The 18,823-nt window shown below is 46.6% G+C and overlaps 1 protein-coding gene across 1 annotated transcript in view; it reads left to right on the top strand.

Annotated features, from left to right (window-relative positions):
• Positions 1-12,614, top strand: part of LOC145721685 (uncharacterized) — a 58,734-nt gene extending 46,120 nt beyond the window's left edge. The window contains exon 3 of the mRNA XM_081820829.1: positions 10,367-12,614. Within this exon, the coding sequence (XP_081676955.1) occupies positions 10,367-10,586 (220 nt within the window). The 3' untranslated portion in view covers positions 10,587-12,614. The remainder of the gene's footprint in view (positions 1-10,366) is intronic.
• Positions 12,615-18,823: the final 6,209 nt, after the last annotated feature.

Genomic DNA, 18,823 nt, shown 5'->3' on the forward strand with positions numbered 1-18,823 from the left:
CTCTGCTGCACTCAGGCACCCTCAGTCTTTCTGTGACCCCAAGGGTCCTGAGACCACACTGTCCCGGAGGGTTCCACCCCCCGCTTAGCCACCAGAGTGACGTCCCTCGGCGGAGCAGACTTTTAAAAGTTCCGATTTTGTGCTCCGTGGTTCTATCACTTGCCAGAAGTGGCCGACGGAGGCCCCTCCCCCACCGTCTATCCTCCCGAATATCGCCTCGGATTCACTTCTCTGCACGTCCTACCTTCCAGAAAGTGGTCGCTTTTCTGCTGAGAGAGTTGTTGCTATTCCTTCCTTCGATCTCCTGTTGAGTTTGTAGGTGTTCAGAATGGTTTGATCCCTATCCAGCTGAATTCCTGAGAGGAGACGAAATCCAGGTCTCCTACTCCTCCGCCATCTTGCTCCGCCCCCACAGCCAAATATTTATTAAGCTTTAACTCTGAACCACACATTGTTCTAGGTGCTTTGTGTTTTTATGCACGCATCTTCACAAACAACCCTCTAGGTGGCTTCTATTGTTCATCTTATTTTACATTAAGCAAGAGGATGTCTTCAGGCCACTGGCCGTTAGTGAAAAGCTACAGCTTTGGGGGTTGCTCACCAGGTAAGCTCCAAAGCCAGTGGGAAGGATCACTTGCTGGTTGTGTGCTTCTCCTGGTTCCATTACCTCCTTAGGAGGCACCCCAGTTCAGGTTTGCTGGAACCCACTGTGAGGGGCTGGCCTGGCAGACACCATGTTTCCTTCCTGTTTGTTTAGCTCATCCTATGGCTCAACCCTCTTTCCCCAAATCCCCAGGAAGAATCGAAGAGAGATAAAGGGCTGAGGTTAAACTCGTCCTAAAATCCTAATGCAACCTGTCCCTCCCCGGGAATGCAGGCCCTGCCTAGACCAGCAACAAAAGAATCAGCTGTTTCCTGCCCAACCTAAGTGGTTCTGGGTGAGTCATCACTTCCCCTGCCCCAGCTAGGGCGTGGCTCCCCCCAACCCCCACCCCCCACCTCCCACCCCCCACCCCAGATCCCTTACAAAGTGCTCAGGCCCGCCTGTTAAGTCTGGAGAGCCAACTATTTCAGGGTCTCCTTCCAATCTCATGAAGAAAAAATGCCTGCACTTAAAGTCCCAGAGTGCCCACAAACAGACCTGAAATTAACTCCGTTGGCCTCTGGCAGACACCAAACCACCCTTGTGCATTAAGCCCAACAAGAGGATTTGGGGCTTGCCAGGGCCTTGCCTCTCAGATGGCTCAAGAAGCATATGAGTGAAGCCAGCTGTCAGCATCAGCCTCCTCTGGTTATTCAGAGTGTCCAGTTTTGTGACACAGTGCTGAGAACCAACACGACACACCACCAAGGACACCTTTTTGTTCCTCTTCTCCAGTACCCTTCTTTGCCCATTTTAAGTAGTAAATGCTAAATTCTGGAAGGACAGAGATTGTGTATCTGTACCACCATGGGTGTCTGGCAAAGCACTCTGCATGCAGTGGGTGCTCAATACATGTTTATTAAGGGAAGAAACGCAAATGGATGGGGACTCCGATTATCACTATTAGTAAGCAATAGCCAGTAAGAGCAGCATGATACTTTGTTGTTCCCTAGGGCCCTTTTCCAATGAACTTCAAGTAGATAATCAATGCATACCAGTCTTATTTGATAACAGGAAACGCTCATGTTGAGTGAGGATATAATTTGGCTACCACCAAACTGGGCAGAATAAAATTCAGTCTTTCTTGTTCTCACTTTGAAGCTCTATTGCTTGGGAGGAGGACGTAGGATCTAAGAGGAAAAAAAGTATCATAACTAGTCACGGGGGCCAGTGACTTATGTCCATCCGAGAGGGACCCGAGAGAAGCAGCTTGGATTCCCTCTATGTCTGCAGAATTTCTTAGGGGGCAGATGCAAGGCCACAGGCAGGGCCTCTGGCGTCTGTGTGGACGGCTGCATTTTCCTTGGGGTCCCTGAAAAGGAAGAAAGACTGGGAAGTGGCCATGGAATAAACAAATGGAAAGCAGGAGGCAGCTTGGAGAGGCGCAGGCCAGGGCGAGGCTCCCCGGTGCTCGTCTCTGTCTGGACACAGCCCTAGAGCATTAGTGAGTGCATCTAGACAAGGGCACTTATCTTAAATATTTGCCAACAACTTCATACTCATTGGGAACCGAGAGGAAGTATTTTAGGGAGGAGCCCATTACATCATGCTCGCTTTTGCCTCCTTCTAGCGCTGAGTGCTGAGCCCTTTAGTGTCGCCTGGCATTCTGCAAACACCCACGTTTGGCTTTTTCCTTCAAGTCAGTGAGATGGAATCAATGGATTCCTTTATGTCCAGATAGGACTCTGATCCTCCAACGCCTCGTTAAAGAACCAGTGTTTTTGAGAGTCATTGTGTTTAATGGATCATTACATAAAGACAGGCTTTCCCCAAACCCCCGTGGAGAAAGCCATTTGCACCGTCGTCTGGGGTGTGGCTGTCATCAGCCCAGGCTCGCAGGAACTGCCTGTGAGTGAGGTCTCTGACAGAGACGACAGAGGACTGTCTGCCTCGGAGGGAAGGCAGGGCTTTGCATGATGGCTCACAGCTGACTTGGAACATTGATTTTATCAATGTATTAAAAGGAGTAAGATTGTAAATGGTGAATGATAATACCAGGAGCCACCATATATGGCACTCAACTTTTTTCAAGTCCTGAGGATGACAGCATTCCCTTCCTTCTTTAACCCCAGGAAGAATCGGTCTCCTCCTCTGTGTCCCTATAGAACTTATCTCTAGCTGGGATGAGGAGAGAATACTGCATTTAAATCAGAAGCCCTGAGTTTGAATCCTGATCCATCACTTACTAGCGGTGGGGCCTTGAGCAAAATATTTATTCTCTGATCCTTGGTTTACTTGTCTGTAGAATAAAGCTAATCATAAAATTTCTCTCAAAGAATCATTATATGGGATCTCAAGCAAGAAGCTAGGCTTTCAAGAAATACTTGATGACAGAATTAATTATACTGTGTCATAATTAATTTGTCCCAGTTCCTCACCTGGAATGTAACCTTCCTGCCATGATGGAACGGGTCTTACTCATCTCTGTATTCCTGACACTTAGCAAGTGTCCAGCCCATCACAGGTGCTGAATAAATGTTACTGAATAAATGAAGGAATGAGACATGTAACTCATGTCACTACTAAGGCAACGAGGCTGTCCAGGATTGTCAAGTGCTCTGCTGAGCTGGAGAGAGCTGGAGAGAGCTGGAGAGAGCTGGACGACCAGGTGTTGGAGTAACCGATTAAGACAATGAACCAACATGTAGGTAACAGTCAAGCCTTCAATCACCAGCTAGTATGAGCGAGAGGCTAGACTGGAGAACGTGCTCATTCCTCCTGTTCATTTTCCCCGTGGAACAGAGCCAAGCGAGGGTCCGATGTATCAGTGCAGGTGGGGAAGTTGTCTCACTGCTGAGGGAGCCCTGAGCACAAGTTTTCCTGGAGTTTTATGGACCCAGGGCTGGGGAAACAAAGGGAGGAGGACTGCAGTGGGAAAGTACTGAATACCAAGTCAGCATAGAGAAAAACTGTCTTCAGGTTTCCTCCTCTCTTCCTCTAGAAGGAAGTCTTGGCAGAGTCTCCTGAGGAAGGGCTCTGTCAAGGCCTCCCTGATAAAGACGCCTCCAGATGGAGGTGCCTGGGCTAGGAATGCAGATGTGTATGAGAGCAAGGCTGGCTGGGGACCCGAGTCCTTGACTGTAACTCCTGTCTGTGTGTGGGGAGGTCGGCTTCCCCCTGGAGGACCGGCAGACGAAGCCTTTGTAATCACGGGTTGTCAGGCCTGAAAATCGCACTTATGTGTTTGCTGAGAGCTCGACTCCTCATCCAGTATGTTCCATCTGACAGGTCAAGTAGCTGGAGACACAGAGACTTTCAATGACTTGTCTAAGCTCACTTGGTTTGGTGGATGCAGAGCTCCTGATTATTTCACACCGCACCAGAAACGGGTAGGTGAACACTGGTAGCCCCTAATATTATGGGAAGTTGTTCTTCTGCTTTGGGAAGTTGGGAGCCCTGGCCAGAATGAGTTGTAACTTCCAAAGCCTGTTGTGGTAGGCAGAATTTTGACCCCATGACCTTTGCTCTTGGTGCTATACCTGTGAATACACTACGTTACATAGGAAATTGACTTTGGAGGTATAATTAAGGTTATTAATCAGTTGACCTTCCTGGAAGGAGATAATTCTGGATTATCTGGTGAACCCAATGTAATCCCATGAGCTTTCAGGACAAAAGGAGAGCAGAAAGTCAGAGAAATGAAGCAGAAGGGGAAATCAGAGAGAGTGGAAGCATGAGAAGGAGTTGATGCTCTGGCTTTGAAGATGGAGAGAGCCATGGGCCAATGGAGTAGGTGGTATCTGGAAGCCGGGAATGCCCCCCCCCCAAAGGACAGCCAGCAAAAACTCAGGGATGTCAGTCCTGCCAGCGCATGAGAAGGAACTGAATTCTGCCAACCACGTCAATAAGCCTGGAAGCAGATTCTTCCCCAGAGCCTCTGGAAGAGCCCAGGCAGGCTAACCCCTTGTTGCAGCCTCGGGAGACCCTTAGCAGGGTATCTGGTTAAGCCCACGCGGACACATGAGCCACAGGAGCTGTGAGATAATAAATGGGTGTTGTTCTTTTTTAAAGATTTTTATTTATTTGTCAGAGAGCTAGCACAAGCAGGGGGAGCAGCAGAGGGAGAGAGAGAAGCAGACTCCTCACTGAGCAAGGAGCCTGATGCGGGACTCGATCCCAGGACGCTGGGATCGTGACCTGAGCCGAAGGCAGATGCTTAATGACTGAGCTACCCAGGCGCCCCTAAATGGGTGTTGTTCTAAGCCAGGAAGCTTGTGGTCATTTGTGACAGCAGTGACGGGGAACGAATACACGGGTTCGAAAGCACAGAAGACACATAGTGTCCACTCTTGCTCATCATCCCATTGCCGCTACTCCAGACCTGGGAGCCACTCCCTCAGGCAACAGGTCCTATGGTACTCTGTGGAAATTGCTGTTGTCAGGCCCAGACCGGACATTCCTGAGTGCAGCTCAAAGTTCACTGTAAGCTTGTGGGTTAGGAAGGCACTGGGACTATTTCTCTGATGCTCAGTGTCTTTATCTTCTCGTCTGCCTGTGACATACTCAGTGGAAGGCTTTCAGGTCAAGGAACCAGGGTTGTCAGCTAAAACATGGGACACCCTGTTAAATTTGAATTTCATATTAAAAAAAAAAACAATTTTTTAGTGTGTCTCCAATATGACACAGGACATACTTATATTAAAAAAATATAAATCATATATATACAGAGCTATATACTTTAAAGTCTGGAAGCCCTACCAGGAGCAGACATTAAAAATGAGAGTTTTTGAGAGTAAGCAGAACTGACCAGGAAAAGAGTAAGTCGTGACCTAAATTTGATCTGGCTTCCCTTTTCTGGGACCAGTGCCCTTTTGTTCCTGCCACAACCAAATCTGATATCAGGAAAGGATTTTGTGTCAGATGCTTACACATCAGTGGGCATTTTTGTCTGTTTCTCCAAACCTCTATTCTGATGTGGAATGAAAGACCTCGCCTGCTAAAAGGAAGGCTGGGTTTCAAATGAGCAGGTGGGGTGATAAACCTCAGTCTGAGTTCCTTCCCGAGGCAGGAGGAAGGGGGCAAGACATCTGTCTTTGGATCCTGGCTTTGCTGTTCTCTGCTTTGTGATTTGGAGTAAGTGAATATTTCTCAGTATATTTGTCCTCACCTATAGTACATTTACCTTCAGGGTGATTACGAAGATTGAATTAGCCCATACACATAAAGTATCTAGCATACAGTAAGTGCTTGGTATGTATTATTTATCTTTCTCTTCCCTAGCTCTGACCTAGTAACCATAGGTTTATTCTGTGTATGGGCAAAGATGACCACATCAATCTAAAACCACCTATAGGCATCTGAATGCCAGCATGTAGGGTTAAAGAAGGGAAGACTAATAATACATCTATACCCACCATTTATTGGACGCTTACTGTAATAAAGGTTGAATACACTTATAGAAGACATAGTATGTGTTAATGATGGTTCTGGATGATTTATACATATTAATTCACTGACACCCGCAACGGCCTTATGAGGAGACACTATTTTTATCATTTTCACCCCATTTGGGGTGAGGAAATGGAGGCACTCACTCAAAGGTCAAATAACTTGTTCTAGTTCGCCTGGCTAGTAAGTGGTGGTAACAGATTTTTGACCCAGGTGATTGGGTCCAGAGTCCCCGCCATTACATACCACACTCTACTGCTTTGTGTGTGCCTGGTCTCTAATCTTTGTCCTTATCTCATTTAATCCTCACAACAAACCCATGAAGGAGGGATTTCTTTTCTGTTTCATTTTTTAAGATCTTATTTAAATTCAAGTTAATTAACATATAGTGTAATATTAGTTTCAGGAGTAGAATTTAGTGATTCATCACTTACATATAACACCCAGTGCTCATTACATCGCATGCCCTCCTTAATGCCCATCACCCACTGACTCCACCCCCCCACCCACCTCCCCTCCCGCAACCCTCAGTTCGTTCTGTATAGTTAAGAGTCTCTTAGGATTTGCCTTGAAGGAGGATTTCTATAATCTTTCCCATTTTACAGTTTGACCAGCACCGAGTAAGTGGCAGACTCCCTCTCTGAGAACCAACAGTAAGACAGTATTTAAGTATTCGAAACATTTGCATCTTAATGTTGTTATACTTGAGATCATTAAATTGTGGACGTTTCATCCCCGAGAGGGCGAACGTCCCAGGACTGACACAATGTGGAACTTTTGTGCGTGAGGACAAGAATGTCTCCCTGCTCAAGAATGGTCCCCTGGGTTCTCAGAGCAGCTCCACCCAACCCCTCGGGAGGAACCTCCTTCCTGGTCTTTCTCTGAAGCCCTCTTCTCAGCATGAGGAGTGATCACCCCTGAAATAGAATCCCAGTGGAGAAGCTTTGTCCAACTCTTCTGAGGCAGCACTCTCTGTGGTTTTTTTTGGTGACAAGTGAATCAAGTTTCCATTAAAAACACTGATGCCAAAAGGAGGGGTGAAAAAAAGCTCCAGCATCACTTTGAAGGGTGATTCTTTGTCTTCATTCTGGAGCGCAGAATGGAAAGTTGGCAGCTCAGCCTGAAAGATGAGAGCGCATCAGGCAGCCGCATGAGTAGGAGATAAAAACCACAAAACCGGGGGCGCCTGGGTGGCTCAGTCGTTAAGCGTTAAGCATCATGGGATCGAGCCCTGCATCGGGCTCCTGCCTGTTTCTCCCTCGCCCACTCCCCCTGCTTGTGTTCCCTCTCTCGTGTCTCTCTCTGTCAAATAAATAAAGAAAATCTTTTAAAAAACACACATACACAAAACGGGGAACAACTCGTTGAATCTGAACTGTGGATGGGTGGGTGGTTGGGTGGGGGATGGCAAGAGGCCAGCACCAGGCTTGAATGCAGGTCTCAGCCTTTCAGGGTGGGAATCAGATTGCCTAACTATGACGTCATGAGAGCCATTCCCACGCCGTTGGCCTACTTTTGAAATCACTTAGCAAGGGGTGCTGAAGCCAAATTTGAAATAAATTACTATATGACTCAGACTGTTAATCTCTGTTTTGATAACCCACATGCAGTCATTGGTACTTTAGCTTACATTTCGTATGAAAATATCATAATGTATCGCCAAGGGCTCCTTAATTCACCCCCTACCTCAAGAAAATGTCAGTTGTGTCCAGGTGAAAATGCAGATTCTCTTGCATTTGGGGAGAATGGCAAGAATTCCTCTTCACCAGAGGGCTTTGGAGAAGTTAAGAAGGCAGCCTCGAGAGTCAGACCCATGGTCAAATCTTGGCTGTACACCCTAGTGTCCTCTCTGGAGGTGGCTGATAATCACCTACTTCCTAGGGCTGTTGCAGTGATCCGCGGAGATAGAAAGCTCTAGCATGGGGCTTTGTAGGTACACGACACATGCAGGCAATTGCTTATTTATGCTTGTATTTGTAAACACACAGTTCAGAGCGAAAAAACAAGTATGAAGAGGAAGTCACCAGTCCTGTTGGTTATTATGTCTATAGGTGTGGTGCTTTCTAGCTCCATGTTAGTAATAAAGCTCTCTGCATACCTGGGAGGCTCGAGGAAGTGTGTAGAACTCTTCTACCAAGACATTTAACCGGAGTGATGCTGATTTAGAAATAGCACACCAGCCTCCTCACAGAGGACTCTGGGATCTACAGTCCAGGAGCCTTTGCTTTCTCTGTTACAAGTAACTGTGCGATGCAGGTATTAAACTTGAGCTAACACCAGAGAGCTTTCCAAGTGTTTCCTTCAACCACAAAAGGCTTGCATTCCACCACATCATCCCATTCAGTGTCTCCCTTTCACTGTTATTTTTCTGCCTATAATTCCCTGATTCCTGAGCTGGTTTTCTCAGTCAGCTTTGTGTTATCTGAAAATTGGTCCATGAAGTGAGAACAGTTTCCTACGGTTCTCACCTTGTTTTTCCTCTAACTGGAAATTAAGTCATTCATGTTCATCATCTGTCTTCAGCTTGCTAGAGGTTTCTGAATGTCAAAGGTCATTTGAATTTTCACAGTTTTTCAAAGCTTCAAGAAGCTCTTGTGGCTCTTAGCTTGAACACGTCCCTGAAAGCTGTTATCGGTTCACCTGCTGGGTCTGGAGTAGCTTTGGCCGAGAGCTATGATTTGTCAGCCCTGATGTTTACCGTCCTAACTCTTCTAGGTAATGTTTTATGTCCCTTTGGGGTCTTTCTCTCCTTTAAAATCCTATCATTCTTGGGGGCCCTGGCTGGCTTAATCGGTTAAGCATCTGCCTTCGGCTCAGGTCATGATCCCGGGGTCCTGGGATCGAGCCCAATGTTGGGCTCTCTGCTTCTCCCTCTCCTTCCACCTGCTGCTCGCCCTGCTTGTGCTTGAGTTCTTTCTCTCACTGTCAAATAAAGAAATAAAATCTTTTAAAAAAATAAATAAAATGTGACTTCTGTTTGTAGTTATATGTGGTGGAATATAGGCCACGTGGGTTCCACAAAGGTGATACAAGATTCAGTCCTTAGGAATTTTTAATGGTGCGTATAGTTAAGTGTCTTATCAACCATACACCCCTTCCATTTTCCTCTGGTAAATATTTAAACATAGTTCTTAATATTTATGTGTTAAAAGAGTGAAATAGTTTCCCAAGGCCTTCCAACGTGAGATCCTATGTTTGGTCAGACCTGATACTCTTCATCATAGCTGCGAGAAAAGGAAAGAGAACACTTATCTAGTGTTTAAGTGGGAAGCTTCTAGCTGACATTTCCTGTAATTACTAGAACTAAAAGCAGAGGGCTACAATTGGATGTTCGTGGTCCAGCTACAACCTGCTGAATTTTCCACGATGTCACCAGGCAAACTGCAAACCTGTAGAAGCATCCTGCTTCTACATTTCAGCTCAGAGACTGTAAATGTGGAAAGCAGACCCAATAAAGTGATCATTATTGATTTACTTAAGCATATGCATTTTGGAGATGCAGAACACACAAGCTGAAAAGCCAAGCAAAGTACTGTAGCAGTGAATACAAGGGAACAATGTGCAGTTTAGGTAAGGAGTAATATCATAGGCCTTTGAGATAGAAAGAACTTCAGAGATTATCTTGCCCAGTCCTTCTCAAATTTAGTGCGTCTATCTCAGCAACTTTTTAGAAATGCAGATCTCTGGGTCTCAGCTCCAAAGCAAAGACCTACTTCAATGGGGCCCAGGAATGGGGCCCAGGAATCTGTATGTCAAAATAAGCATCCTCTGCTGAATAATTTCTATTTGCCTGTTGAGACCCATTGTCCATCCTTCTCCGTCCAACCAGGCTGACAGTTACAGAGTGGATCAACTGGGCTTCCTTGTTTTCTGGAATCCAGTTGGGCTCACTGAATGGGAAGCAGTGACAGGAAATGAGGGGGTGGGATATTAACCCCCTCTTGACCACTTCCCTGTTGGCCATAGGTCGGCAGTGGCTGTGTTCCTACCGAAGCCTGGGTCTTCTCTGACAGCATTCTCCCCAGGTCCCGCTTCATTCCTTCCAGTCTAGGGGGACTCGGTGTCCAGCCTGCACCCACACACCAATGAAATCAGAATCTCTAGGAGGGGGCACTGGAGACCCTTACTTTAAAGCTCCTCCAGGAGATTCTAATTTACAGCCAAGTTTGAGAACAAGGGCTTAGATTAGGAGATTTCGTGAAAAAGCAGGTGCTGATTCAGTGTGTCCAGGGTGGAACCTGAAATACTGCACTTTTAGCAAGATCTCCCAGCGATGTGTATGCACATTAAATCTTGAAAAACACCACTCTTGACCAACTTCTTCATTTTTCTTAGAAAGAGTGAAATCCAGAGAGATAAAGTGACTTGCCTGAGAACACACAGGACTAGAACCCAAGTATCCCAACTCCAAAGTCAAAGGTGGAGACCTAAGATGACCCTGAGAGATGGCGGTGCAGAGTCAGAAAAATACCAGTGGGAGTTCGGTGTTCTACTAAGGACTCGCTCTAACTGGGTCACTCCACGGAATATACACATACAACCCCTGGAAACATGAGCCCCAAGGAAAAAGGAACTTTCCTGAAGCCTCACAATAGCAGGTGCAGACAGCAGCTGCTGGGACAGCTCTCCTTTGGGAGCATTTGTGAAGGGAGCTAGAACAGACCAGATGATGTCAGCTCTTCTGGAGACTGTGTTCCAGGAGTCCTGGGATCATTAGAATGTGCTGACTTCGGCTCATCATTGGAACCAATCTTTGGGCAGGAAATGACAGGTTCTTTTCCTGTAATTCACAAATTTCCCAAGACTTTCGGTTTCCTATTAATCATGGAGAACGTCTAAGCAGATAGCTCCTGTGGTAAATTGTCTGCAAGAGTGTATGTCTCTTATGTCCATGCTCTTGGGTAGTATAGGGGAGGGGAAAATCTTTTTCTTTCTACCTTTCTGGGTTCTTGGCTGGGGTTCTGTAACACAAGGCAATTAACAAGAAAAACAAACAAGTTTATTGACGTGTATATCTCATATACATAATGGGAAAACTCAGGGATGAGTAACTGAAACAAGTAGCTAGAATTTAGGCTTATACATTGTCAGAACCAAAAATAATAAATTTTCAGAGAAGTTACAAGATAAAGGAAAAAGGCTGTGAGTTTCTGGGCAGCAAATTATGAGAAGGTAAATATATGGGAGACTAATGGAAGGTAAGGGCTGGTCAGTAAAGTTATGGAGAGTCCTCCCATGCCCTCTCTGGGCTGATAAGGGGGTAGGACTGTCGGTGATTGACTTCTGTACAAATTTATGTCCTGCTTTTAGGCAAATAGAGGGAGGGCAGAGAGGATTCTCTTGTATCCGCTTCTTCTCAGTTGCCTTGAGCTCAAAATGTCCAAGTGGTATGTTTGGGGGCAGCACATCCTGCTCTCCCTCAGTCACTTCTCACAGTGACTCTGGGCTTGACCATGTGTCTCGCTTCGTGTGGTGGGAGAGGAGCAAATGTGGCAAAAGCACATGGAAAGACTTGCAAAGGGCTGCACATTGGCCCTTGCACTCCCTTGCTGCTCTTTGGTTCAGCGTGAACTGTGAGTAGCGTGTGAAAAAACCAGGCCAGCCTCCTGGAGCAGAGACAAGCCACATGGAGCAGAGACAAGACGTCCCCGCTGAGGGCCTCCTGCGCCCAGACCAACCAGCCTGCCAACCCCTGGACACGTGAGTGAGGCCACCCAGCCGCCAGCCAAGCTGCCAACTGACGGAAAACGTACATGGGAATCCAGTAGATATGAGCTGAGCCAGCCGGGAGCCGAAGGATCACACAGCAGGCCCTGCTCTGAGTCAAATGATTATTAGCTTAAGCCACTGAATTTTGGTGTAGTTTATTATATAACAAAAGCTGACCGATGCACCTCCAAACACAACAATTTAGCCTAAAATATTATAAACTCCGGGGTGCCTGGGTGGCTCAGTCAGTTAATCGTCTGTCTTCGGGTCAGGTCATGATGTCGGGGTCCTGGGATCGAACCCCACATCGGGCTCGCTGCTCAGCGGAGAGTCTGCTTCTCCCTCTTCCTCTCCCTCTGTGCTCTCTCTCTCAAATAAATAAATAAAATCTTTTAAAAAAAGTATTATAAAGTCCTTGAGGGCAGGGCATGTTTCTTAAGCACTCTTTGTGGTGGCAAAATACCAGAAACAGTGAATGCTCCTGTTTTGTCGAATCATGGAGCAACCACGCAGCACAGCCACTAAGAGGAATCCTTAGATCAGTGTAGGCATATACATATGACAATTTTAAAATACCCCACACACATTTTGGTCAAACAACGACAAAATCCCATGTACATATTTTTGTATGAATATGCAAACAGGGAGAAAAACATGAGCCCACTGTAAGTGGTGAGGGTGCTGGCAGGAGTGGGGGAAGGTAGCCCAAGGGGACACGAGAAAGAAGAGTGCATTTAAGTGATCTTACTTACACAAGAGTATACATATTGATTCATGCCTAAACATTTCCTGGAGAACCAAACATCGTAGGGGCTAGGATTTCAACTGGCTCTCTATTTTTTTTCTTTACACTCTTAGGAATTGTTCAAATTTTATATTGAGTATGTGGTATTTAAATCATTAATAGAGCTTTTTCCCTTGTTGCAGAAAAAACAAACAAGTACTCCAAACCTAGAGCAGTGGTACGCATATGTCAGCCTGTAAGAGAATCACCTGGGATACTTAAAAATACAAATTTCTGGGTCCCACTCCAGACCTACTGAATGTGAACATCTGGGCGTGGGGCTCTGGAATCTGCATTACAAATAAGCACCCCGGGTGATCTTAACTGAATTAAAATATAAGAACCGCTGCTTGAGGTTCTCCAGAATGAATAATCAGCACTATGTATTAAAAGGCACCCACACTTGAAGTGGCTAATCTGGAAAGCCATGAATAGCAAAGGCAGCTGACGGACACTTAATCTGTGTATGTTCCACATTCAAGGTCGTATGTAATCAACTGTGTCTTGTACTTCCTTTCTGACGTCTGATTTCCACTGCTTCCTCCCACATCCAGGCTTCTAGCCTCCTCTTTTCATTCATGACTCCTCCATGACCAGGGACTGTCTCCTTCCGGGCCCCTCTCCCAGGGCCACCTTCCAGCCCCCTTCCCTGCAGTCCCTTCCCATGAGCCATTTGCAGAAGACGCTCAGGGCCCCAAGCTCTCCCCTTTAAGAGACCCTGAGTTTTCTACGTCTTATTGTGTGGTCCCTGCAGGGGCACTCCCAGGTGGCCCAGGCCCCCAACAGAAGGGTAAACCTGGAGAGGTGGCAGGTAGGCAGATGGACGGATGCAGGTAGCCGGCTATGTTACTGGGCTCAAGACTGAGCCTGGATGTGACCTTCATTCGATGACTTTGTGTCTAGTTTTTTAACTTGGGCTAAGTATAAGCAGAGCCTTTTTTTTTTTTTTTTCCTGATTTGGATACCACAAAAGGGGATTTGAAGGGCTGTCTGTAATTTACTTTTAAAATACTCAGTAAAGGTGTTGTGTGTGTGCACGTGTGTGTCAATTGTGATCTTCACGATTCTTAATTAGGGTTTCAATTTCGGGGTGTTTAGTTGGCATTTAAAAGACTAATCAGAAGCCCATATTCCAGCATATTCCAGAGAGGAAGACTCTGGGCCCTTCCGTTAGCCTTATCCTGGATCATCACGGGGGATTCGATCATTAACACAGGGGCTTTATAACTGATTTTACACTGGTGAAATGACCAGGGTTTTAGCTGTGTGAACTGGCTTTAAACAACGTTAACATTGTTGTGATCCTCCTACCTCTGTAAGCCCATTGTCTGTATACTTTGGAATTGTGCCCAAGATGGCAGACACAGTCCTGTTTCCTGGTTTTCTAGAAGCGTCTTTCACTCAGTCCTGACCACATCTGCTGAATCCTGCTGCTAGGCCATTGTTGAGTCCACCTTAAATAAACCTTTCATACAAGGTCCTTGATAGTGTGCTGGAAAGAGCCAAGAGCTGCCATTTCATGGAACTTACAGAACAGGCTCTACGACTATTTGCCAGCTTGCTACTAAATATCTGTAGGTGTGACAACTTCTTGTGATACTTGCTTTCATTGTAGCAAACGGCCTGATAGAGAGGTAGTTTCATGTAACAAACGCTCCACCTGCCTTGTGGTGACCCAGACCCATTAATTCTTAAAAAGGCCTAATAATTGCGAGTGACCAAATTGGCTTAGGTAGACCACATCATAAACAACCTCAAAAATGTTTCTTCTAGACCTGCCCACGCTCCAACAGAACTGGATCAGCCCCAAGGGAACCTCCTGGGAAGGAGCTGGATGCTGCGGCAGCATTAGCCCTCCATCCCCTACCCTCCCACTCCCCACCACCGTCCCCGCCCTCAGGAACCTAAACCCATAACCGCAACGCTAGCCCCTGGGCTTGCTGGGAGAGGCCACCTGTGCATGGTCAACTATCTTGATGACCAGAAAAAAAGTAGACACTGGAACAAAATTTCAAAAGGCTTCCACGTCACACATCTGTGACATGCAAGAAGGTTAAAGGACTCAGTTGGACTCAAAAGGAATTCCTGAGTTGGCATGGTGGGGCCAGGGGCTTGGGTAGGTGGAGGGATTCTAGAACGAATATGGTTTCATGAAATTTGAAGGGAAAAAAAAGAAATTTGAAGGAAAATGTGGGTCCACCTGCTTAACTCAATAATATCATCACTAAGATCTGTTGTGTGCTTGCTATGTGCCTGGAAGTGTGCCAACCACTTTAGAAGGATTATTATTTTTTTTTTAAATTTTTTTTTTAAAGATTTTATTTATTTATTTGAGAGAGAGAGAGAGAGAGAATGAGAAGAGAACATGAGAGGGGGGAGGGTCAGAGGGAGAAGCAGACTCCCTGCTGAGCAGGGAGCCCAATGTGGGGCTCGATCCTGGGACTCCAGGATCATGACCTGAGCCGAAGGCAGTCGTTTAACCAACTGAGCCACCCAGGCGCCCCTAGAAGGATTATTTAATTCTGTCCTCCCAGCAAATGAATGAGGGTATTATTATCATCTCTTCTGACAGAGAAGGAAGCTGAGTGGGTAAGTCAGTTGCCCAGGGTCACAGAGATAGTAAGTAGAGGAATAAGGACTCAGATGCAGGAGCGTCTGGTGCCAGAGCCCCAGCGCTCAATTACGGTTTTTGAAGGAACTGAAATCACAGGTGTGTGGAGGGCTGAAGGAAGCCCAAGTCCTTGGAGACTTTCATCAGCAAAACCATCACAGAACCTTGCCTAACACCTGCTTCTGTGCTGTTCTATCAAGTACCTGAGTCGGGGCGATGCGGGGGGTTTGCCTGGGTCCCAGCATGGCTGGGCTCCTCAATCTTCATGAAACAGTTTCTGAGGCGGGTGTCCTCTTCTCTCTTTGCTGTCTTTGCTGGGGGCCGTGAAGGGTGTTGAGACTCTCTTGTTGATACCTGGGAGGCTGGGGGTGCAGCTGTCCCAGGAGCATTTGTTCATCCTTGCCAGGTGGGAGGAGAAGCAACGTCCGGCTGGAAGCCAATCTGCACAGAGCCTTCTCTTGTCCTGCTTTCGTTGTCATGAGTTCGTAGGTGGCGCTATGAATCCCAAACTGGCCTCCGAAGCACTTCATTCTGACCCCTTCGATTACTCAGTTACACCCTTGCTAAACCCGGTGCTGTCAACAAGGTCGGCAAAGATTGAATTTGGTTCTCCCAGACTCCTTGCCCATTCCTTGTCTGCCCTCAATCATTCGCACTGTGGTATTAGTTTAAACATGCGTCTTGGATGGTTGTGTTGGCCTTTGAAAAGTCATCCCCAATTATGGAATGAAATGCCTTACGTTTTTATTGTCAGTGACATGGATGCAAGAGAGACTGGGAGAGGAGATGGAGATCCTTTTCCAGGTTAGAGATAGCTTAGGTTGGGAAGCAGGGGGAATCCCATTGGTCTATTGGGATCTACTCAGCAGTCGTACACTGTGACTCGTGGGTGTTCAAGAACTGGAGAGGAGAGCCGTAGCAAGCAAACGCAAGGTTAAGAATATCTCCTTAGAGTCCCTATCTCTGAACATCAACACAGCCCTAAGCCCCGGGGCCTCTCCTATGATGTAAGCAAATTGAACAGTTGCCTAGTCACACCTTTGGGCACCTCCCATCCCAGGGGAAGGGCCAGATCTCTGGGGCCAGAGACTGATGAGAAAGAAAGTGATTTGTACTTAATAATAGAGCTGCTTCCTGACAGTCATAATAGAAACCAACCAGAGCCAGGCAAAAATAGAGTCTTAACATGTAAATGTTATCACAAGTTTCTGATCATAGCAGAGAAAAAAATGAAAAAGAGAACACCAGAAAAGGTCACACTGACAAGTGCCTTTAGGTTTTGATATTGTTTGTTAAACTTATTAGAGGTGAACTATCTCAAGAGCAAATCAGGCATTTTGTTCCACAGAAATTTATTGAGTTTCTTGTTTAAGTTTGTATGTGACATGCAAAGGTACCAACGAAGTCTCTGACCACGAGGAACATATAATCTAGACAGGGAGATAAAACACATGACTCCATACACATGACTCCAATGTAAGGCAGAATGTAAGACATTTGGCATTTATAGATTCAGAAGAAGAAAGAAGTCATTTCCGCTAAGGTGGTCAGGAAAGGCTTCCTGGAAGAAGAGGGATTTCAGTTGAGCCTTGAAATTGAATAGACTTTTAACAGAAGGTGGTGGGTAAGGTAAAAGGAATAGGCTGAGAAAACATGAGGCAAAAGGTAAGGTGAGAAGTTTGGTTTGATTCACATATAGAAAAGAAGGAGACAAACCTGAAAAGATAGCTGGGGCCAGTTCATGAAGAGGCTGAAAGCCAAGCAGTGGAATTTGTGCTTTATTCTGTGGGCAATAAGGAGCCACTGAAGGTTTTCTGAGTGATTCCAAGTTGACCCTCACTGGGAAGAGCAGAGGGGGAGAGAGAAATGGGGGTTAGGTGGGCCATCTGGGAAGCCATTGTCAAAGTCTAACCATGGACCTGGACTAGCACGATCCCCCAGCAGAGAGGATAGGATAGATGTCAGAGAACCACTTTGGAAAAGGTCTTAAGAGCTGATTGGATATGGGCAGCAAAGAAAGTCAGGAACCATGTGAATTTTAGGGGTTGAGACCGGTGCCTGGGTAGGCATGTATTCATAGGAGAAGGAGCTCCTCTTTGGGGTGTTAAGGAGAGGAAGAAGGAGAAGCGTTCAGACCAGTTTTAAGCCCACACGACTGGTTAAGGATCAACCAGATTGAACAATTCCTCAAGCTTGGTTCTGGAAACAGCTCAAATTCAGATGGGGGTCACTCTGGGGATTGAAGTCCCACTAGCCTCTTCTGCTGTCCCCAGAAAGGGACTGCACTGCAAGTCAGTCTCCATGAGGATGAAGCCAACACCAGGCTTGTAATTGTGGCCCCCAGTGGAGACATCCACCTGCTGTGCCCAGCGTGGAGAGTCAGAGTGTGTTTGCAGCAGAGGTCCCAGCCCCACTCTGGTGGTCATGCCTATCACTGCTGCTCTAGCAGAATTTGGGGGAGCGCCACAAACCACAGAACCGTATACTTCCTGCAGGTCAATGTGGGCATGTGGATGGTTCCCAAGAGAGGTTGGCACTATAGACTCACAGAATTGAGAATCAGCCTTTGAAAAATGACAGTTGAAGTTAGAACAGAAGGGAACAAGAGAAAAGAAGGCCAAGGACATACCTTGGGGGACACAGTTGGCAAACACAGCAAGGAGAACCAGAGAAACACTCATAAAAGGAGATGGAGAAAGAGAGGTCCAAGAGATGGGAGAGGAACCAGGGGAGTGCTGTACCAAGAAAGGAGATGCTTTAAGAAAAATGGGATTATCAACTCTCTCTCCAAGAGTGCAGAGACATCAAAGATGCACAAGACTGAGAAGGACAGTTTTTGGTAATCCTGAGGTCACCTTCAAGAGAAGTTTCCAGAAAGCCGTAAGGAAAGGGGATTAAAAAGACACAGGCAGTAAGCAGGTGGTGGGGGGGAGGGGTAGGAGCAGCAAGTACAGACTGAGTCTCTAAACTGCAGAGTTGAGGGAAGAAGAGAGAGAGAAACAAGATACCTTGTGGAGATGGTTTTTGTCAGTTAGTTTGTATGTTGAGCGTGAGGGACAGGAATCACTGAGAGGGGCAACCGAGGGTTCAGAGGTGGAGGTGGGACATTCCCAAGTGGCTTCAAGAGGAGAGCATTTAACCCTGGGCGAGACACTGCCTCTTTTGACCTGCAGTGGGCAAGATGAGAATGGAGACTCGGCTATTTTTTGAGGAGGAGAGGAAGTTCACTGTAATTTGAGTTTCCCCCAAAACAGACCCGAAGAAAAGGATCCGGGTGCAAGTAGTGTATTTGAGTGTGTGGTTGAGCAGATCACTGTGGGCAACAGAGGCTCAGTTCTGCTGGGGACACATAAGAGGCTGTGAACTCTGCCTGAGAACTCTTTCCCCTAGGGGCGAGGAAGGTGGGGTATTAATCCATGTTTCGTGGTTGAGGGTGGTTCTGGGGTTTAATTCTGAGGAAAAGCTCTTGGAGAAGCTCAGTTATAGAGGAATTTTTCTGTAAGTGACCTCAAGGGGTGATGGTGGTGGTGGTGGGGTGTGTGTGTGTGTGTGAGTGAGTGTGATATGGGTGGGCACTTTCAGTGTTGGCTAGAGGCTATGGAGGCTCTTTGAGTCAGGGAGAGGGAATTCGAGAGCCTGGCACTTTGGCACATTGCTGGGGGAGGGGAGGGCACGCATAGAGGCTCAG

The sequence above is a fragment of the Leptonychotes weddellii genome, chromosome 5 (assembly GCF_054177405.1).
Source record: "Leptonychotes weddellii isolate Sample4059 chromosome 5, ASM5417740v2, whole genome shotgun sequence".
Lineage (NCBI taxonomy): Eukaryota > Metazoa > Chordata > Mammalia > Carnivora > Phocidae > Leptonychotes > Leptonychotes weddellii.